Genomic DNA, 21,858 nt, shown 5'->3' on the forward strand with positions numbered 1-21,858 from the left:
TCTCCCCCTTCTCCCAGGGGTTTTCCTTCAGCAGTTCCTCCTTCCCTGTCCTTCCTCTCTCCTTTCCCTTCCTGGAGTCTCCCAGCTCCCCCAACCCCACCTCTTCCCTTTCTTCCTTCTTGACTCTTTTAGGGGTATCTCTCCCTGTCTGCTTGCACAAGGGGAAATCCTCACCCCTTCCTCTGTTCCTGGGCTTCCTCACTTCTTCCTCCACTGTGTCCCCATTTCCCCTGACCTTCCTTCTGCTACTCCAGCACCCAGGTCTCTCTCTCACTTGGCCTTAGGCTGCTCCAGCTTTCTGTCCCCTGGTTCTCTCCCTCGTCAGGGTCCCCACCTCTCTCCTTCCCGGTCCTTGGAGTTCCTTGTTTCCCTCCTAGCTGCCTTTGCCTTGACAGGACCCTGGCCCAGGCACTGTTTGGGGCTGCTGCTTACCCAGGACCTCTGCAATGCCCCACCCCTGTGAGTTGAGAAAGGGGTCAGCCCTGGGCCCAGGGACTGGCAGCCTTGCCTCCTAATTAGCAAGAGGTAATTGCCTGGGAAAAAAAAAATTCATTTAGAATGAGATTCTGAGAACTCTGAGTTAAAGCTTAGCCAGCTTGTGGCCCCTGAGGAGCAGAAGGGGGTGAGCTTCCCAGGTGAGGACCTTAGGAAGCTGGGGGCACCTAGGATGCCCTGCCTGTCCTACCCACAGGACCCCAGCCTTAGGGGTATGGGGAGAAAGCCCTGGTCTGGGGAGTCCCATTGTTTTCACCTGGGCTCTGGTACCACTGCAAGCCCTTTCCTCTTTTGAGCCCTTGTTTCATCTCATATAAAATCAGAGCAGGACCATCCCTCTCTGCCTCATCCCTCAGCGTCCTGAGGGCCAGCTGGCACGGTGGCTAGGAAGACACTTAACAGGCCAAAAAGTGCTGCAAGGCTCCAGCTGCCTTCCTCGTGTTGTGCTCAGCTGAGGTGTGAGGATGGCAGAGGGCTGAGGTGGGTTTCAAGACACCTAAGGAATAGTGTGGGCTCAGGAGCATGGAAGATGGGTAAGGTGGATCCAGCTGAGCTGCCCAACTAAAGGCAGATGCAGCCAGCCTCGGCAGGCACCAGCTCACCTCACCTCTCTGAACCCCACTTGCCTCATTGGTAGGTATGGCGTTTCCTCCTGGAGAGAGGAGGATTGTGAATCTAAATGAGGTCATGTTGGCAGAGCTTTAAGTGCAGGGCTTGGCATGTAGTAAGTGCTCAGTGAATGCTCCTAGCTAGGTCTCCTGTAATTAGAAGCTATTATCTTTACTCCCTGCCTGGATCCAGAGATGCTGTGATGTTGGGTGTTGTCCTCAGGTGGTTTTTATTTGCTTTGCATTTTGTCTTTGGAAGGAAGAGAATTTCACCTCCCAGCGAGGTTAATGTCAAACAGTTCCCTGGAAGCACCCAGCAGATCTGCTTCTCAAAGGACCTACCACCTGTCGGGTAGGGGAACAGGAGTGGGCTGCTGTTGCATCCTTCTCCTCCAGCTCCTGGGGAGGGGCTGTGGGCAGTGTTTTTTGTTCAGGTGGCTGTGAGCTGCAGGGCCCCTCCTATTATAGGTCTCTGGGTTTCTCATGGGGATTGGCACTGCAGCAGGAAGGAAGGTCGGTGTTTGTTGAAACAAATAGACCCCATCCGTCTTGGGTGAGGGAAGCAGGAAGTTGCTCCTGTTTCAAAGCTGGCCAGCTGGGTTGAGTCTGCGCTGTGACCCAGGCAGCGTGGCTCCCCAAGGAGACCAGGAGGCAGTTGGACAAACTTGAGCTTCTGGGTGTTGGGCAATGCTGCAAGCTCAGAGCACCAGATTGCCCCAGGAGCATTGAGAGGGCGGAGGGGACCCAGATGTCTGCCACTCCTTCCCCTCCTGCCGGCCAACACCACTGGGGACCTCCTGTGCACCTGTTTTGGGTGCATTTTCCATGCCATCCGCCAGGAGGCAGTGAGGAGGTCTCCCCTTGAAGGAGTAGGGAATGTTATTTACATTAAAAGTACAGGGTCAGACTACTGCCTGGGGTACCCGGCAAATGAGAGCTTAACTCAGAGGAGGAGGTTCTTGAAGTCGGCTGGTCTGTGCCATGATTTCAGCTGGGAGCTGATCAGAGAGGCACTGGCAGAAGAAATTATAGCCACTATGCTAGAGATGTGAGAGAGGACTGCAGTCTCTAGAAGCCTGCTGGACAGGAACGACGTGAAGGGCGGGCTGGAAGAGGGCGCAGCCGTGGGGCTCAGGTCTGTTTCAGCACCAAGGACAGGATGGGGCCAGCAGATATGAGCTCAGCACCACGGACAGCACCGCTGCTTGTCTCCCGGGGTGTTCTGCAACAGCACCTCCAGAGGGAATGTCAGACACTCCATTCCAACAAGGAGGCTTGGGATCAGAGTTGAGTGAATCGCCGAAGCTTCCCCAGCCGGTAAATGGCAGAATTGGGGCCCCATTTTTGTCATCTATCTCCGTCCATCTCCCATATCTGTGTCCTCCTTTCTGTGTCTGACGGCTGCTCCACGTTGCGTCGCATTCCCCATAACCCGTGAGTTGGCAAAGATGAGTGCATTGCCCTCTCCTCCCCAAAAGCCCAAATCAAGGATTTTAAGATCTCCAGCCCTTGAGTCTGTGGCCTTGATGGCCCCAAGCCTCAGGTGGGAGCATGTCAGGGCAGGACAGGCACTGGGCTGTAGAGAAGCCAGTGGCATGGGGAGATTGAGTTGTGTCATCAGTGTGTGGAACTCAAGAGCTGTGAGACCCTCGAATGGAAGCAATACACCATTCTAACCCCAGCTTCTTTGCAGCCGTGTATTATTAATAACAATAAGATGCTGATTTAGGCCAGGGCACAACCATGCATTATTCATAGGAGTAACTAGTGGTCAAGGCCGGCACTTAATCATTGCACATTGCTGAATCTGCCTCTGTTCCACGCTGCTGGAGGAGAGGCCTGGTGCTCAACCTCTTCTTTCTGGGGCTCTGGTGTGATAATTTTTGCAACTGTTCAGCTAGCTCCTCAGCTTTGGGATCAAGATGGGTGGGGGAGGCAGCAGGTTCCTGTCCAACTCTTGGCTGGACAATCTGCAGACCCTGCTCCCTGTTGCGGTGGGCACCTGACCTGTCTGTCCTAAATAGCTGGCCCCTGATGACTTCTGGGTGCAGTAGTTCTCTGGGGTCTGCAGATGGCATGAGTCTTCCTCCTCCTAGGAGACTGAAATCAGAAGCCAGCCCCACCGGGCCTCCCCTAACAGGAGTTACAGGTGGTAGGGTGGCTGGGCTGAGCAGAGGAGACCCCAGGTGTCACCTCCATCCAGTGCAGTCCTGGAGGTGAGCCCCTCAGCTGACTGGGGAGCACTTTGTAAACTGTTCTGCGCCGTGCACACATGAGCCATCATTAACAAGCTCATGCTGTCCACTGGAGGGGAGAGTGGAGGTTGGGAAGGCATGGCTCAACAGGCCTTGCTCCCTGATGAGGGGTTGGAGCGCTCACGCATCCTGACATGTCCTTATCCAGTTTCTTGCTGGAACGGCTCCTGGCCCATCCAGCTCATCCTTCATTCGCTGTTTACTCACTTGGCATCTCCTCTGAATTCTAAACCGCCTGCATCCAGCCGGCCTCTGCGGCCCCTGCCAGCATACTCTTGCCCAGCTCACTCACGCATTATCTGTTTTTATTGCAGTCAAGGTTCAGGAAGCTTGTATGTGCTAAGCCCCTATTTTCAGCTACTTGTACCTTTCTGTAACAGTTCTCCTAGGGCCTCCTCTTTCTACAGCCTGGTGCCAACCCCAGGTGAGGCCCGGGGGTTCTGGGCCACTTTCTGAAGGGCACTCAGAGAGGATGGCCGGAGGGCATGGGCGAGCGCCAGCTTTCATAGGAAGGGAGCTCTGGCCTCTTGCCTCTCCTGCCTCTTTTTTTCCCTTATCTCTCCTTCTCCCCACTCATCTCATTTTCTTTTTTCCTCTTGCAAGAAAAGAATTGCCCTTGTTCCCAAAGTGGGTGACCTGCGAGAGTGGACTTTAGAGGGTAGAAAAGCAAGTTAGTCCTATAAGACCGGTAGCTTTGCCCACTGGGATTCAGGGTTTAACTCACTGATTTTTTTTTTTTTCTGTTCCTGTCTCTCAAGCCCTGCTTCTTTCGAGCTTTCTTCTTTGTGCCTTGTTGTAGGGGAGGAAGGGAGGCAGGACAGGCACCAAATATCTCCCTCCTTCCCTTGCCCAAACCTCTGTGAGGCTGGTAGGTGCAGCCCCTTGCACATGCCTGTGCATCCTCCCCCGTTTCTGTCTGCTCAGCAGCATGGGGCGGGGGGGTGCCACTAGTGGAAACCTGTGACTGCAGCTTTCACGGTTTTCCACCTTGAACGTCATCCTGGAGCCCCAAAGGCTGGGGGTGGGGGAGGTGCTGCATAGTGCAGAATCGGGTGGGAGGAGGAGGCTCAGGATGGGAACGGACTGGCAGACAGAGCCCCAGCCACCCCCGACCATACTCTGCTTTATCTCTGGACTGAGTGGTTGTACATCAGGCCCCATATCAGAGACAGGGCCCTGGGCAAGCTCTTCTAGGCTGTGCTACCCACTTCCCCTCTTCCCACTCGGGCCAAGAGCCCCTACGTGGGCTGAGCCTCTGCCTGCTGAGGTGCTATCCTGAGGCCAGTGCCAAGGCTGTGGAGGGGGAAGGAGCCCCAGGAAAGGTGTGTGTGTTGGGATATGGGGGCATCTTGGAGGTACCTGGCAGGTTACTGTGGCATGCCTGGGCTAAGACTCTGGGGAAAGTGGGCACCGTATCCTTGGCTGCTCTGGAGTCACTGTCCAGGCATTTCTTCTCTTCCTGCTTCTCTCTCTCTGAGTGGCTTGTTTCAAGACACCACTCCCTTAGTGGGGAACAGGAATGAGTGTCCTTGCCTCGTGTTGCCTGCGCCTGGGTCGGCACTGGCCCCTCTGGCTGAGGTCTCCTCTGTGGTCATGTGGGGTCCTGAGTGTTCCTCTCTAGAGGGTGCTGAGAACTGTGGGCGTGATTTAGCTTCTCTGTGTGTCGTCTAGGCTGGGAAGGTTTTGAGGGTAACTCTGGAATGGCAAGTGTGCATGTCACCATCTGAGAGGGCAGGAGCAAATGGAAAGAACCCAGGGTGCCCAGCGACTTCTCAGCACCGTGACTTGGACTACAGAAGGTGGGAGGTCCTGGGCACTGAGGAAACACAACATCACCCTATGGCCCCTGCACAGAGGAGGGGCCTGCCTCTCCAAGAAATGGATAGTGGAGGGTCTGTGTCTTCAAGTTGCCCTGAGTGCCTCTCCTCCAGGAGGGCTTCCTGGAGGAGTGGGTTCACCTTAGACAATTCCATACACTTGTAGACTAGTCACTCATCCATCTCCTTCTTTGCATTGGGCCTTGGGCTACAGAGATGAGTGATCAGGGGTTCAGCCCTACAGCTACCCCGAGTTAGGGAAAGGCAAAGGAAGAGGTCATGATGAACCCCCAGTGGTGCATTGCCGTTACTGGGAGGCAGAAAAGGGTCAGGGAGCGGGATGATGAAGGCCACCATCGTCAGGGTGCCTGAAAGATGAAGAGTGGAACAAAAGGCGTTTGAGGAGAGGGAGCAGCGCATGCCCCGCTGCCTGTGTGGGGGAGCTGAGTGTGGCTCCACTGTGCCCTGCAGCACACACGTAGCACCTGCATGCCTCTTAGCGCAGAGGGCACTGAAACATGCTGGCAGGGGACATTTCTCCAGGCCTCACTTTGTTCCCCCGTGAAATGGGACTAATTAATGGCTGCAGTCCTGGAGGTAGTATATGTAAGTGAGCTTCCTGGGATGTCTGTCACCTCGTGTGTACTCCCTGGGTGTCAGCCAGTGTCTGATCCTGACAAGGCCCCAGCAAGGGAGGCCAGGCTGCTTGTCTTCATCTGAAGGTAAAACCGTGGGGCCCAGTGCGTGCTTGGGGTCATGAAGCAGCTGGACGGGGAAAGAGCTGGGACTTGAATGCAGGTCATTTGCTACCGGGTCTGGTGCACCTTGCTGCTCTGTCTCGTGGGGCAAATGATGACAGATTCATGGGGCAAGCTGGAGCACCTCAGAGCTGGGGAAGTGCAGCGTGGCTGGGGTTCGGCTTGTGGCCATAGCTGTGGCTGTGTGTGTGAGCGAGTGTGGGCACAAGGCAAGATGTCCGTGTCTGTGGTTGCTCCCCCTCCGGCTCCCTCCTACGCCCCCTGGGAGCTGGTGGCTTTGCCCTCAGAAGCCGCTCCTTCCCTGGCAGCTCCCTGGGGCATCACAGCCCGCCAGCAGCCCTGTTTGATTGTGTTTATCTATAAATCATGGCTTACTGGGGAGATGAGAAGGATTTGGGAGTGGGGGCAGAGCCCTGGCAAGGGACCAGGTAGGGTTTACAATTCACACCTGAGCCCAGCCTGGCTTCCAGCTGGCTGCCCGACCCTGTATCTCCAGGCCTCCATTGCTCTCTTGCCTGCACTAAGGCTTGCTGCAGTCCAGGTCCTGATGGGAGTGTCGGAGGAGGGAGCACAGACCTGACTCAGATGTGACCCCTGACCTCTGCAGTTCTGTGAGGAAACCTAGTGTGTGTCTGGTGTAGTATTTGACTGAACCCTTGTTGCGTGCCAGCCCCATGCCCAGATAACCCTAATGCAGGGTGCAAAGTAGCTGCGTTGTCATAGCTAGCTCTCAGTGCCTGACTGCTCCACTGGGTACTGTGGTAAGCATGTGGCATGTGGTCCTTCGTTTAAGCTGCACAGGAGTCCCAGGAGACCAGTACTGTTGCTAACCTCTGCTCACAGACGGGGAACCTAAGGCCCGCAGCATGAAGCTACAGGGATGGGAAAACATGTGACCTGACTTGGAGCCCTGGCACTTGGTCACGGCTCTAAAAAAGAGATGTGAGCTCAGTGTTGAGGGAACACTGGGCCAGAAGAGGAGACTCCCACTGAGCAGATCAAGGGAGGCTTCATGGGAGAGGCGATCCTATCTGGGTCTAGAAACATCAGGAGATTGCAAGGTAGCATTTGGCATAGGAGGGAGGACAGAGGTCCTGGTGTGTATATGTATGTGTGCACATGTGTATGTACATGTATGTTGTGCAAGCACGTGTGTGTGAAAGACAGGCTTTTAAACTTGGTCGAGCAGTGTCTGTCCTTCGCTGCCATCTCGTCTGAGTGACAAATGAGGTAACACATGCATGCGTTGAACAGTCAACAAGTATTTACTAAGCTACTACTGCGTATCAGATCCTGAGATTGCCACAGAAGGTACTGGAGTTAGCACAACATTCTCAGCTCCGATCCTCATGACCCTGTTGTGTGATGCACGGTAGGTGTTTAGTAAATGGCAGCCACAGGGCCAGCTTGATGACTCAATTGGCTAATCCTTCACTTGTAAGCATCAGAATCCCATGTGGGTGTTGGTTCATGTCCCAACTGCTCCATTTTCCATCCAGCTTCCTGTTTACGGCCTGGGAAAGCAGTCAAGGATTGCCCAAAGTGTTGGGACTCTGCACCCACATGAGAGACCTGGAGGAAGCTCCTGGCTCCTGGCTTCGCATCAGTTCAGCTCTGGCTGTTGCAGCCATTTGAGGAGTGAACCAATAGATGGAAGAGCTTTCTCTCTGTCTCTCTTTCTCTGTAAAAATCTGACTTTCCAATAAAAATAGACAAATCCTTAAATTTAATTAATTAATCAATCAATCACAGTCTCGGGGTGGGCATTGCGGTTCAGTGGGTTAAGCCCTTGTGTGGGATCCTTATATGCCATATTTGAGGGGTTCTTTTACTCCAGTTCCTTGCTTCCATACCTGGGAGGCCACAAGTGATGGCTCCAGTTACTTGGATCCCTGCCACACGTTTAGGAGACCCAGATGGAGTTCCTCGTTCCTGGCTTTGGCCTAGACCCACCCCCAGCTGATGCAGGCATCTGTGGAGTACTGGAAGGGTCTTTCTCTCTCTCCCTCTGTGTTTCAACAACAATTAGGTAAATCTTTAACATAAATAAGTAAATGATAGCTTCATGGAAGACCTGGATTCGTTGTTCAGCCCGCATTTATAGGGCATCTGCTGTTTCCCAGGCTCTGTCCCAGGCTCTGTCCCCAAGTCAGGGAATGCAGTGGTGACCAGGAAACCAAGCCCTGCCCTCCCAAAGCAGTCATGCAAAGGGGAAGACCACAGGGCATCTCAGACGCCCTCAAAGGTGGGCACCCTCCAGGGCTTCACCCTAGGGCTCCTGGGGTGGGAGTGTAGCCAGGAGCACAGGCTCTCCCCACAGGATGTGGGCCTGCAAAGAGGGGGAGCAGTGTGCTTCCAAGCCAGCACCCCCACCTCCACTCCCAGGAAACTCCTGGGGTTGGACCCAGCAGTCCGGGCTCTGCCCTGGGCCCCTGATGTCATCTGTCCATCTCTGTGCCTCGCCCACCAGGATCCAGCATGTCTTCTCTGCCAGAGGACAGGCTATGGAACTCAGCCCTGTCAAACGGCTGTGAGGTTTTCTCTCCACAAATGTGAACTTGCTGACGCTAAGGGGACTTGAAACCAAGCATGTCATCTGAGGAAGGGTTAGAAGGACCGGGGCAGCTGTGCCTGGAGAAGACAGCAAGGGGACACAAGACCTGTCACCAAGGATTTGGAGGCCTGTCATGTGGCGAAGGCAGCTAGCTTGCTCCCTGAAGCTCTGGAGGGCAACCTTAGGACCTCTGGGGGAGTTCTAGGACACAGATTCAGCTCAGCTGGATGCCTGGCAGCTCTCCCTGACACTGCTGGTCCAAGGAGCACCTGGTCCTGCAGCTTCAGCTCTCTGTTGCCAATGGGGCTGCCCCAAGGGGTGGGGTTGGTGGATGTAGCCCTGGAGGGACCTGACTTATGAGTTTTGGGGCTTCTTCCTGATCCTAACCCTCTTCCAGCTGGAGACACAGTGACTGCGTGCTTTGGGGACTGCTTGCCCCCTCGATGGCAGCATTGCTGGAGGGCATGCTGGCCGAGGACATCTTGTCATTTTCATTCACGACACCAATGCAATTTGGAATGGCAAGCGTTTGTTTCAGCCTTTCTTCAAGGGCTGTTTGGGGGATGCTACAGGCCTCGTCCACATGGAAGCTGATGGTTTCAACACCATAGGGGACTTGAGGGTCACTCATGATCCAGAGGGGTCCAACTTTCCTTAGCAACACCTCGCCTTCTTGAAATGAAATTCCCTGCAGAATGCCACAATGGGAACCAAGGGAAATGCTGCCACTCTGGTTGAACAGGGCTAGGGGCTGTAGCCTGAGGTGTTCACCTTCTGCCTTGGTAGCCCCTGAGAAAGTCCAGGAAGCTCAGAAAACATGGACTCTGAGCCTAGTTGCCTGGTTCAAACCCCAGTACTGGATGACCTAGCTACAATATCTTTGCTCTCTGTGGCTCTGTGTCCCTGTCAGTTAAGTAGGGAAAACTCGGTTGCTGTGGAGACTAAGTTCTGCAGGTGCACCTCCTGGTGTGTGTGGCACATTACCTGAATAAGGAAGGGCCAGCTCTCTCACAAATGAAAGTCTAGAGAGACCAAGTGCCTTACCTTTAACCCTGTGGCTGGCCGGTGGCTGCTACAGCACCTCATCCTGAGGCTTCCATGCTCCTTCTGCCATGGAAAACTAAGTGCTCTAAGGGACATTTCAGAGGGCCTCCTGGGCTTTGGGATGCACAAGCTTGGAACTCCCTGGCCTACAGCAAAGATTAAGATTTTTTTTCCCCAGATATTTGCTTCTTAAAGACTATTTTTTTTTTGTCTTATTTATTGGAAAGACAGAGCAGACGACTGAGATCTCCAATTGCAGGTTCACTCTCCAAATACTCACAAGAGCCAAGGCTGGAGCAAGCCAAACCCAGGGGCTGGGAACTCCAGCTGAGTCTCCCACTGGTGGTAGAAACCCAAATATTTGATTGCCTCTGCCTCCCCGGGTTCTGCAGCAGGAGGGAGCTGGAATCAGGAAGAAAGCCAGGTCTCAAACCCAAGCACTCCAACATGGGATGTAGGTGTCCCAAGTTGGGGCTTAACTGCAGTGCCAAAGATGCAGCCCAGCTGGATCTTCCCTGGGGACTGTAACATCTCACCCTTTCCTGGGTCTGTGGCTCCAGCATGCTAGGGCACTTAGCTGAATTTCACCCATCTCCCAATCTGAGGAAGACCCCCACCACACTCAGCCTCAGAGTGAATCCTTATGAGGTAGTCATGGAAGAAAGCCCAGCCCAGCAAAGGGTTTACTTGATCTAAAAGTGAGTCAAGCTAGGGTGTGAATTCATCTGTACACAGCACCCTGACTATTGCCTGAGGGCACAGTGATGGGCACAGAGGCCACAGTTACCTGGTCTTGGGGCCCTGGACTGTGCCCTGCCCCATCCTCTCTCAGAAGAAGCGTGGAGATTCAAGAGTAAGGTCTCCTGTCTGGTCTAAGAACTTTGGGGTGTGTGGCCTCTCTTGCCTTGCAGAGCTGTGCTCCCCTCCATGAGGGGAGGATGAGAGAGACAGGATCGTGGTGCCTGCACTTTGCTTGTCTGTGTCAGAAATCACAAATGCTGTGCACCTGAGGTTGACAGCGAGCTGGGTGCAGGGGTTCCTGGGGGGTGAGGCTATGGACCTAGTATAGGAGGAAGCTTGGTGGCCCAGCTGGATTCCCCCCACCCATGGCCAAAACAGGAGAGACCAGAACTAGAAGGGAAACAGAAGCTAAAACCACAGGAGCCAGGTCCAGACAGACACTGTCAACTTTTAATTACCTTGGTCGCTGGCACAGGCTGCTCTGTCAACACAGGCATCTCCTTGACCCCGCACGCACCTGTGTACCTTGCACATGCGATTTATGCCTTGCTCGCTGCACCAGCTGCCAGGCGCAATCGTGATCATTTGTGGTCAGTGCTTTGCTTTCCTCTCATTTGACCTGGGCTGATGCTTGCAGGAGCAGGTGAGGAAGGCAGGCAAGGCAATTTTGTCTGCATTTACAGAGAAAGCCGGTGGTTCTGGGACTTGTCCAAAGCCACCCCATTTTCGAGAGGTGAGGTTTACAGGGAAACCTAGGGATGCATCCAAGTTCCCACTCCTGCAGCCTGTGACCCCTCAGCAGGGGGGATGGAAGCCCCTGGGAATAGTTAGGGTGGTACAAACCTCATAATTGGGGCTGGAGCTGCAGAGGCAGGAGGGCCAGAGGCCAAGAAATAGGGGAGGGGTACTCCCAGCCCAAGGTGAGAGGCTGGCCAGAGAGTCTCCAGTATTCCCCTGAGACTGCACACATGGTCAAATGCTAAAGCAGAAGTCTTCAGTGGGATTGTAGAAACTGAGGTCAGCACTTCACCCAAATTTCATGGGGCTTGGGGATGTGAAGGGAGGAGGTGTGCTGGATAAGAAGGCTGTACAGACGGAAGGGCTTCTGCCAGCAACCCGGGTGGAGCCTGTGGTGTGGGGGGTGGACCCTTTCTGAGATATACTTGACCTCTCCCTTTGAGGGTGTTGAGTTAGGAGGATGGCTTGGATCCATGATCCTCCATGGACTTGTGCAGGGATGGACTGAGAACGATTCCAGTCAACACACTGAGGCACTGAGAGGAAGGGGCAGGGGTGCTTTCCTAAGTTCTCCCAGTAGACGGTGACTTCAGAGCCAGCTGGAGGGGGAGGGCAGCTGACTTGTGTGGGTCAATGAGGATCTGACCTGTGTGTGTCCTTCCTAGGGGCACCCACCCGCGATGTCCTGCTGGTCTCTGCCATCATCACCGTCAGCCTTAGCGTCACTGTCGTTCTCTGCGGCCTCTGCCACTGGTGTCAGCGCAAACTGGTGAGGCTCCCGGGGGCTCCTGGGGGCCAGGGGGTGGGGGTAGACCTGACCCTGCACTCGTCTCCCCTCCGCCATGGCAGGTTCTATAACTCCCTGGAGGTACCTGTCCAGGTCCCCGTGGAGGTTTCATGCCTTGTGTGAGCCTTGGCATTTGTCTGGGCCTTGGCTCTCAAGCCCTGCGGACACCGAGAGCCACATACTTTGGACTTGCTCGAGGACACCCTTGGTCTCACATGAGTTTCTTGGCGGCTGGCACTGCTCCAGCACCACGAGCTCGCAGGCTTGCATGCACACACACACACATGCACACACACACACATACACATACACACACACATGCTCGCAGGCTGAATGAGAATCATTTTAACCAGGACCCTGCACCCATCTGACAGTCCAGGTGGGCATGGTCGGGCCAGGAATCCTGACCAATGAGGAGGCACCATGCTCCTGCTCCACCCCCAGCCGACCACACATCCATCCTGGTTCTGCGGGTTTGTACAAGCACAAACGGCTTCTTTTTCATTTTTAACGAGGGCTGGGGAATTAACGAGCTGGATTAGGCCATCAATAAGTAACGAGGCCGTCAGAAGGGACGTTCATCACTCGGGGGCTCTGCAAGAGGGGACAGACTGAGCCGTGCAAGCCTGCAACCTGCAGTCCTTGCCTTCTCCCGTCCCTGCTCTCACATCCCATCCCGGCTTCTGCTGCCCTGCCCAGGGGTATGATGGGGACTTGTGTGGCCCAGATGTGCCCAGGGTCGGGGAAGCGGGGGAAAGGAAGGAGGGTCCTTCGGGCCACCCATTGAGAATGGTGCAAGTAAAGACAGCACCACACTTGGGGACCCCATTCTCTCCCTACCCAGTTGCAGAGGGGCCTAAAAGACAAGGGGTGAGGGCTGTGGCTGTGGGTGCTGGGTGTGCCGAGACATGTCCAGGCCTGTGGAGCAGAGCCCTGGAGAGGGTTGGGATCTGATGACAGAGGACCTAAGGGCCCCATAATCTAAGGTATTTTCTTCCAGATATGCAGGGCCAGGGGAGAGGGTGTGGGTTTCAGTTTCCCAGGCAGGAGCCACGGTGAAGGTCAGCTCTGTCCATGGTGTCTGGTTCTGATTCAGAATTTGAGAGGAGGTGGTAGAGGAGATTTGGGCCTTAGGCTGAGAGTGTCCTCCAAGGGCCACAGGAGTGTCCAGGAGCACACTGTAGTGCTGTGGGTCTTGCTGCAGGCTGGTTGTATGTGTTTAGACAGGGAAAGACGTTAGCATGGGCAACCCCTGGGGGTGACTCTGTATGCGTGTTTACGAGTTCATGTGTACTGAGTGTGTGCACTGTGGGGTGGTGGTGCATATGAATGTTGGCCGTGGAGCTGTGCATTGTGGATCTCACTGGGTCCTTGTGTGAACAAACACTGGGGTTGGTTGCTGCCCTGACTCTCCTGCAGTGTGTGTGTGTACGCTTGTAAGCCTTCCATGGGTCAGCTGGCCTCTTTCCACTCATCTCCAGGCAGGGGCCAGGTCTGGGGACGGGAGCTGAGAAAGGACATCTTCCTTTGCCAGTGGGAACTGTTGGGGCAGGAAGCACCTTGGGCTGCCTGGAGAGGCAGACATGCCCTTCCCTCCTGAAGCCTCCCAACCCAGCCCTGGAGACTCTCAGGGGTGCAGCCTGTCTGCCTGACTTGTTTTGAGTACACTGTTCTCCCCCAACACCCAAAAAATGCCAGCCCTGGCCTCTGCCTCTCCAGTCCCAGAAGCCAGGGAGCTCTTTGCCCCAGCTATCTCCATGCTCTGGGCCTGCAGCACCTGCAGGACACCTCCCTGCCCCCACCATCCACAGTTGCAGAGCTCTCCTTGCCTGCCTGTCCCCTTCAGCAGGAACATGATACCCTGACAGCCCAGATCCCATTTCCAAACATTAATAACTTCCTTAATCTCCAGCTGGCTTTGCTAGTTCAGCTTGTCCAAGCCCCTCTCTGATGAGCAACCTTTGGAGCTGCTTCATGCATCCTGGCCCCCACCTGGCTTTCCTGTTAACTTAGGCAGCCCCACTAACTCCCCTCTCTGCCTCCCAAACCAAGTCATGCCCTGGCTCTTGTCTCCAGCGGACGGAGTCTCAGTCACATCCCGTGCAGAAGTTCTCTGAGCTTCAGGAGGTCCCCGAATGCCCTGGGTGAACAGGCACAGTCACCCCAGGCTGCCTGGCCTTAGGTTAGGGGCAGAGAGCATGGAACCCAGCAGTTGTCTTGCCAAGGCCAGAAAGTGCGAGGAGAGCATGATGGGTGGCACTGAGCATATGGTCAGGGTGGCCTTCCTCATCCCATCCTGCCCGAGTCCCACAGGCATAGTAGGGACTGGACCCTGACCTGGTGGCCTGTCAAAGATAGCCTTGACCACCGATCTTCTTGGTCAGAACTGGGAATTGTTTGGGCTTTAAAAAAAAAAAAGATTTGTTTCATAGGCAGAGTGACCAAAAGAGAGAGAGGAAGAGAGGGATTTTTCATTTGTTGGTTCACTCCTCAAACAGCTGCGCTGGCTGAGGTTGTACCAGGCTGAAACCAGGAGCTCAGAGCTCCAGCAGGGTCTCCCACGTGGATGGCTGCGGCCTGAGGACTTGGAGCTGACGTGCCCTGCCTTCCCAGGTGCATTAGTAGAGGGCCAGATCAGAAGCCAAGCAGCTGGGACTTGAACTGGTGCTCAGATGTACCAGCTTGGCAGGCGGCAGCTTGGTTCTCTGTGCCATCACGCCAGGCCCTTGTTGTCTGAATGTTGGATGGAAACACCTAGAAACAACCAAGAAAGGGCAGCTCTTTCAAACTCAGAGGGTCCTAGTGCCTCTGTATTTGAACTCCTTGTTGTGTCTCAGGGCAGCAGTGGGGACCCAGACCTCAGAGAAACACATAGAAAGGCTGCCTTCTTTGAGGGCCGTAGGTGCCAGGCTCCACACGAGGTGCTGAATGGCGTCCAGGCCTGCTCCTGAGGGGCTGTGTTCCAGAAGGCAGGAGTGAGCGGAGAACTCAGATCTGGGGTGAAGGTGGCATCCTTCAAGGGGTGCACCTGGTGATGCAGTATGCTTTCGAGTGGAGGAAGGAGGCCAGAGAGGGCGGGGGAGTTGGCCATGGTGACAGAGCCATGGTGTGGTGATGCTGAGGCCAAGACTGGGGTATGGAACCAGGGCTCTCACCCACTGCCTGCACTTTGCTGGGAGCTCCGCTGCCTAGTCAGGCTGCCTAGTCAGGCGGCAGCTGCTGGCTCCCGCTTCGTGCCGTGCCGGGAAAGGGGCTGCAGCTGCAGCAGTGATGGGGATGCGGCTGTGGCGGCTCTTATTTTGCTTTAGAAAGAACAGAATAATTGACTGTTGTGGCTGTGGTGTTGGTGCACGTGATGGGATGCCCGGGACGTGTGTATGTGTGTGTGTGTCCACTCAGCACCCCCTCTACCCACTCCCCCATGGGCAGGTGCAAGCCAGGACCCAGTGGGAGAATGGACTGGGGCAGAGGTGAGCTTCCCTAGCCCTGCCTTGCTCCTTGTCCCCCTACCACCCGCCGTAGCCCTGTGCCTGGCCCAGGCCCACAGCCTATGGGTGCGCATGAGGACGCACGGTGGCAGCCAGGAATGTTAATGGGGCCGGGCTCTGCATGAGCTAAATTTAGAAACCCAAACCGAGAAGGTGAATGGTGCTCACCTTCCCGGCAGCAGGCCCGGTTGCCACTATGGCTGGGGCCCCTCCTCCACTGGAAGGCCCTGGACTGCCCCACCCCCACTGCCCCTGGCTACCCCACCCCCACTCCTGCCCTGCCATCCTCCCCCTCCTCCTGCTAGCTCTGGGCACTGTCCAGGGACCCAGGCTGCCCACTCTGCATGCACCCCTGCCTCCCAGCCCCAGAGTGCAGGAACCTCCAGGGGACCCCTAGGCAGTGGCCAACACAGCCCTGGATGCAATCGGGCCTATGGCCTTCTCCCTACCCCCATCACTCACGTCACTGGTCACTGCCAACCTTGCCCTGCAGGATGCCACCCCCACCATCTGGGGGCGGTGACTTGGACAGTATGACGTGGCCAGGCGCCTGAGAGCCGTCTGTCTGTGGCAGAGGGAATTGTGCTTCTGGGAGTCAGGCCAGAGCCCCAGGATACAGGCAGTCGGGAGGGGCCTTATCCTTGGGGGTCAGGTGTGAGCGGCAGGCAGAAAGTATGGGAGGGGAGGGGGCAGGATCCACCAACCAAGGGGCAGGTGTTGGTGAGGCTGGCCCCTCCCAACAGTGACATCTCACGCCTCTGAGGCCAGACTCCAGCTTTTGCTCCTGGGGTCCCTTCTCTGGAGTGGTGGGGAGGGTTCCATCCTGACCTGCAGGAGTGACCCGGCACTGTTTCCACAGGGCAAGCGCTATAAGAATTCTTTGGAGACCGTGGGCACGCCAGATTCGGGGCGCGGGCGCAGTGAGAAGAAAGCCATCAAGTAGGTGCCAGGCTGCCAATTTGGGGAGGGGGGTCACTTGGGCTGCCCAGGTGGGAGGAATTCACCCCCTCTACAGACCTGGCCGCATATACCTGCCATCTGTTCCATTGCTCCCAAGCCCCTATACACCTGCAGCACCTCAGGGTGCTCCTGAAGTCTCCACTTTTCTGCCTGTGCCCCTAGGCCTGCATAGTATGTCAGACCCCCTGCCCCTTCCTCTGGCTGCTCTGGCCCATCATCACTTACACCCCACTCCACTTAGCACACTAGCCCTCCAGGCGACCCTCATCTCACTCAGACTTCCCCTCTCCTTTCCCCAGTCCTTCCTGGGCTCCTGCTTCTGGACTGGCAGCCCCTACCACCCCACCAGCCCGATGTGCTCATGCTGTTTGCTGTGATCCCACCCAGGCTTTGAAGGCCTGGAAGGGGTACAGACATCCCTGAGTCCTCTGGCCACCCTTGGTGCTGGTCCTTGTGGAAGGCAGAACCCTGGGGCGGGACTCCTCTCTGCTGCCCCTCCAGTGAGTGGATCATGTTGCCATGGCCCTGGCCGTTCTCCCTGTTATTTTGGGGCCTCTGCACACCTTCCTGGCCAGACCACTGCTGAGGGACCCTGAGAGACACAGACAAACCCCGCTGCCCACCTGGATGGGGACGTGTGGAACAAGCTCTAGGGATGGAGGTGCCCTCGGAGAGTCTGTTGCCACAACTCTTTTCTTTGTGTGGGGCCGTGGGAGGCTGCCCTGCCTTGGAGCCAAGCCCCAAGCCCCACCTCCTCCCCTTCCCCTGTGCGCCTTCCTCCTTCCCATCTCCCTTCCCCACCCCCATTCCTCCCAGCTCCTGCCTGCCCCCCTGCTCTTTGTTCATCTCTTGCTCTGACCCCCGTCTGGGGCCTTCTCAGAAGTGCCCTGTGCGTGTCTGGCTTAGGGGGTAAGTGGGAGGGTGGGCCAGGCTGAGACTGGGGTGGGTGAGCCGCTGCTCAGGAGGAGGCCTTTGAAGTTGAGCTGGGCTGCACACTCTCTCATCGTCTTCAAAGCCAGGAGCTGGCACATCTCAGAGTTGTTGCAGAGCACAGGCCCCTGGTTTTCTGAAGGCGGGAGGGACCAGGTGGGGAGGGGGGAGCCCTGGACTGATGCTCTCTCCAGCCTGGTTGTTTGTAGCCAAGGACCAGGCAGGGGCCTGTGGCTGCCAGGTGGCCATGACCTTTCTGGACAGGGGTACATGAGGCAGGGCCAGGAGTCCCTGGAATGGGCCCACAGGAGGAGACAGGATTTTCAGGAAGGAGGAGGGAGGGCAACAGAGCAGGCAGTAGGGCTGTGCCAGGCTGGGACCAATGCCCGTGAGGGCTCTCTAAGACAGTGTGAGGGTGGCAGCAACCAGGCTGCCCCTGTGTGACCTGGCCGTCCACAGCCATCCAGCCTGCCCCCAACCTGCTGGGCTGTCAGACCCTATACTACTCTCCCAACCGAGGGTCCCAGGCCTTTGACCTGGAAAGAACAGAAAGGGATCCAATGGGATGACAGGAAGCAGGCTGCCCTAGGGCCCCTTCCACGACCATCCCACCCAGGGTTCTAGGAGGCGATATGCTTCCCAGTCTGCATCTGTCACAGCTCTGCTGCCCATCAAGGGCTACTAGCTGATTTTTTCTCTTTTTTTTTTTTTTGAGACAAAGGTTCCGTGGCTGGCCAGGTCTGGGCAGTGCTGCCTACCGTGCCTCCTGCTTGGCACATGGCTGCTCACTGGCTCATTGAAGACTCTGAGTAGTACTGCGGAACGGGAACCCCTGTTCCGCAGACTCCCTTCATCAAAGCTTCTTCCAGAACTGCAGTAGAAACTCAAGGGACCCTGAAGCCCCCAGCACGAAGTGGGGCGATACCGGCTAGGCTGGGATAATTTCGGGTGGGCCTTTTCCCCTAAGACCTAGGGTCGGAGGGCCCTGGAGCTGGGAGGCCAGACGAGGGCAGAGGGATCAGACCCTTCCCCAGGCTCTGTCCTTGCTACACAGGGGGCCCCAGCCGAGCCTATGGCTGTTGCCCTGCTGGGGTGGGCATGAGGAGGAAGGCCACGGGACATCTCTGGTGGGCTAGGGACCTGCCTGCTGCCCCACCCCCTGCCCTGTAGGGTGGCTCAGGGCCTTGGTTTTGGCTCTTATGTACAGAGCTGCGTGTGAGACATTGGCAAGGTGAGCCCCCGACAGAAGCTCTGGGTCATCGGAGGCTAGAGGTCATGGTCTGCTCTGGGGCCTACCACAACAGCTCAGTCTCTCTCGCTCTCTCTCTCTCTCTCTCCAAGTGGAAGTCCCCACATTGTGCTTGTAACATACCTGCTCCTTCCATATGGCGTGTCATGGAGCAGGAGGGGTGGGAGGACTGAGGTCGGGTCTGGGGCACACTGAAGCCCGTCCTGTCCACACCCAGGGAGGGGCAGACTGGATGCAGTTCCTGTCACCACTCTCAGGACCTTGATCATGTTTCTACAAGGTTAGACACCTTGGGCACTTTCGAGGGGGGGCAGGCCCAGCTCCCACATTTGCACTTAGTACAGAGTGTGTCTAACCTTGTGTGTGGCCTGGCTTCTCCAGTGGGAGAGACAGGGCAGAGGAGGTCAAGGGGCATGGTGCTCAGGCCAAAGGGAGAAAGAAGGGCAGGGAGCTGGGGTTGTTCAGTGGAGGGAAGAGACAGAACCCTGGTCTGTGTCCCACCAGGAGAGAGCTGACGGTTTAGCCATGCGGCCGACATTCTCCTTCAACAGGCAGGGAAACTGAGGTTGGGGTGGTTGGACCCGCAGGCTGGCACAGGATCTCATATCCTTTTCTGTTCTTCTTGGTCAAAAACCAGCACCTTCTCCCCACCCGGCCCTCCCCAACCCCTGCCAAGTCTGGGCCCCAGCTGCTTCTTCCTGTAGGCCCCTGTCCTTTTTCACCATCTTTTTCTTTCCCACCAGTTTCCCAGGTGCAATTTCCCGGCTGCCTGCAGCTCGCCTCCTTCCTGCCAGGCTCCCCCTGGGCCTCGTGTGTCTGTGTGTGTGTGTGTGTGTGTGTGCGCGCGCGCGTGCACCAGGCACAGGCTGCAGTGCCCACTGGCCTTTCTTCCTCCTGCAGGAGCGGCCCCCGAAGCCCTGCCCTGTGTGTGTGCCTGGCCACGGGGGTCTTGGGTCCTTTCTGCCCCCGCAGGCCCTGGAGTTCTGGTTTCTTCTTGTATCTCCCTGTTTTCTTCCCTCTCTCTCTGCCCCTCCAGCGATCTAGACAGAGACTTTTGGAATAACAATGAGAGCACAGTGCAGCAGAAATGGAGCTCCTACCCTCCCAAGGAGTTTATTCTAAACATTTCACCCTACGCCCCTTATGGCGACCCACGACTGTCCCTCAAGTGAGTGACTTTACCTGATTTGATCATACGTACCCAGTCTCCCGCGCACGCCCTCCTCACCTCCTCCTGCCCCACCCCATGCCCCTCACTTCCTCTCTGCCTCCTGCTCCTCTCACCCCACTGCCCCCCCACCCACCCCATGGGCAGGCTGACCATGGAGACGAGCAACCCCTCCTGCCCCCGTGCCTGCCTGCTCCTCCTCTCCTGCCCTCGCCCCTAGGGCCAGCCACGCAGCCACGCAGCCACGCAGGAGAGCTCCCTTGGCAGCCACGCCTGGTACCCACACCCCCACAAGCTGGCCCCGGCCCTCAACCTCCCTCTCCCCTCCCCTCCCCCCCCACCCTCTGCGCAGTCAGGATGGGGTTGCCCGTTTTGGTCCCTCCCTCTCGGTCATGGCTGCTTCTTCCTCCCTGCTGTGTGCTGCTGCCGTGGCTGCTCGGTGGTCGGTGGTCGGTGGTCCGTGGCGGTGGTGGCGGTGATGGTGGTGGTGGTGGTGGTGATGAACTCTGACTAACACGGCTTTCTCTTTCTCCCTGCCTTGGGGCCTCCTGGCCTGGACAGCCCGCTCTTCCTCCGTCGTTAACCCTTCGTTGTCCTGTGGGATAGACTTGGAGGTGGCTACCCTCCCCCCACCCCCGCCGCCCCTGCCCCAGGCGGTGGGGAGGGGCCCCCCCTCCGTTGTCGTGGTGCGTTGTTCTCCGCCCCTCAGCCCGCCCGGCCCCCCTCTCTCCTCTCTGCAGGCTCCGCTGTTAACCCATTTGCAGTGCTGATGTCTCTCTCTCTCTCTCTCTCTCTCTGTCTCTTGTCCGTCTGTCTCTCTCCTCCTGCTCTTGCACTGTCTCTTTCTTCCTTTCCCCTGTCCTTGTTCTTCCTCCTCTTCCACCCCTCCACCCCCACGTGTGGCCTGCCCTCTCTCCCCCACCGCCACGCCCGGTGCCCTTCTGGCCTGGCTGCGTCGTGCATGCCTCCAGTGGCACCCTCCTGTCGGGCGCCAAAGTGGCCGCCGCGGCGGGGCTGGCGGTGGGACGGGAAGGCCGGCTGGGGGAGAAGCCGGCGCCGGTGCCACCACCAGGAGAGGACGCCTTGAGAAGCGGCGGGGCTGCCCCCAGCGAGCTGGGCAGCGGTGGCAAAGCGGGGAGAGGCCGCTGGCGGACGGTGCAGGGCCACCTGGCCGCAGGGAAGCTCAACTTGTCCAAGTGAGTGATGGCGCCCCATGGCTGCCAGAGCCGTGAGCTCTGCCAGGGTGGACAGCGGGCCCCCTGGCATTCCCGCTGCTGCCCCCAGAGGTGCCGCCTTGGCCCCTGGCCCATTCCATCCCTTCACAAGACTCCACCATCATCCTTGCCATTGGGCACGAGTAACTCAACCATTCAGTGTTGCATTGCAGCCCCTAGTAGCCGTCCCATCCACCTCTTCCTTTACCAGTAACGAGGTCATTCCATTTCTGCCCCAGGGCAGCTTCATTTCAGTCCTGGGCCATCCCATCCTCTTTGGCTGGCCACTCCATCTCAGCTGCCAGGTCATCCCTCCCTGGGCAGCAAGGCCCGGGCAGACTCTATCAGTCCATGTTTTGTGCTAAACCATCAGCTACCAGGCCTTCCCTCTTATGGCCAGCAGGGGGCTCTAGACCCAGAATTGGGTCATTCCATTTGGATCATCCAGTGGCGCCATCGGCTTGTCCTGCTCTGCTTGCACCCTGCACCATCTGTTGCAAAGGCCCACCCCTGAGCAGCCCATAGGCTGCCCCATTGGCTCATCTCATCTCAGCCATCCCCATTGGCTGTTCCAATCTTGGTCAGCGAGCTATCCCACTGCCAGATCTGGGGTTGGGTATTCTTGGAGGTTGGGCTGTGGCACCCCAGCTAGCTTCTCCTACAGGTGTCAGAGGGTGGACTGGTAGTCCAATGGGAGAACTGTTCCCTTTCTAATAGCTGTGCAAGCTTGTCCAGCAGCCAGCACCACTCTTGTAAAGGACATAGAAGTGAGCCTGTTTTCTACAGATGGTTTCCCCACCCCATGGAATGGCCTTATTCTCATCTTGGCTTTAGAATCTTCCAATATCCCCAGAAGAGCCCTTGCAGGGTCCATGCCCTTTGAGCTTTGGCCATTCTCACCTGTTAGGATACAGATTCCATTTTTAATGAATGAGACAGCCTTACTCCCAGGGAGTGGGCAGCTTGGAAGGGCAGTAGCCTTGACTGCTTGCTGCCTGTTGGGCCATCTCATTGCACCAAGACAGGAACCCCCTTCCTGGTTTTCTTCAGAA

At 56.8% G+C, this 21,858-nt stretch overlaps 1 protein-coding gene across 5 annotated transcripts in view; it reads left to right on the plus strand.

The window, feature by feature from the left end:
• The window catches only part of SYT7 (synaptotagmin 7), a 53,680-nt gene that overhangs the window by 10,242 nt on the left and 21,580 nt on the right, over nucleotides 1-21,858 (plus strand). For 2 of the 5 annotated variants that reach the window (XM_040981884.1, XM_040981887.1), the window contains exons 2-3: nucleotides 11,676-11,779; nucleotides 16,145-16,224. In XM_040981884.1, the coding sequence (XP_040837818.1) occupies nucleotides 11,676-11,779; nucleotides 16,145-16,224 (184 nt within the window). Of the gene's footprint in view, nucleotides 1-11,675; nucleotides 11,780-16,144; nucleotides 16,225-19,460; nucleotides 19,593-20,563; nucleotides 20,789-21,858 lie in introns of all 5 variants that reach the window. The other 3 variants (XM_040981883.1, XM_040981885.1, XM_040981886.1) reach the window with 3 other exon arrangements.

The sequence above is a fragment of the Ochotona curzoniae genome, unplaced genomic scaffold, assembly GCF_017591425.1.
Source record: "Ochotona curzoniae isolate NIBS_2020 unplaced genomic scaffold, NIBS_Ocur_1.0 contig_3527, whole genome shotgun sequence".
Lineage (NCBI taxonomy): Eukaryota > Metazoa > Chordata > Mammalia > Lagomorpha > Ochotonidae > Ochotona > Ochotona curzoniae.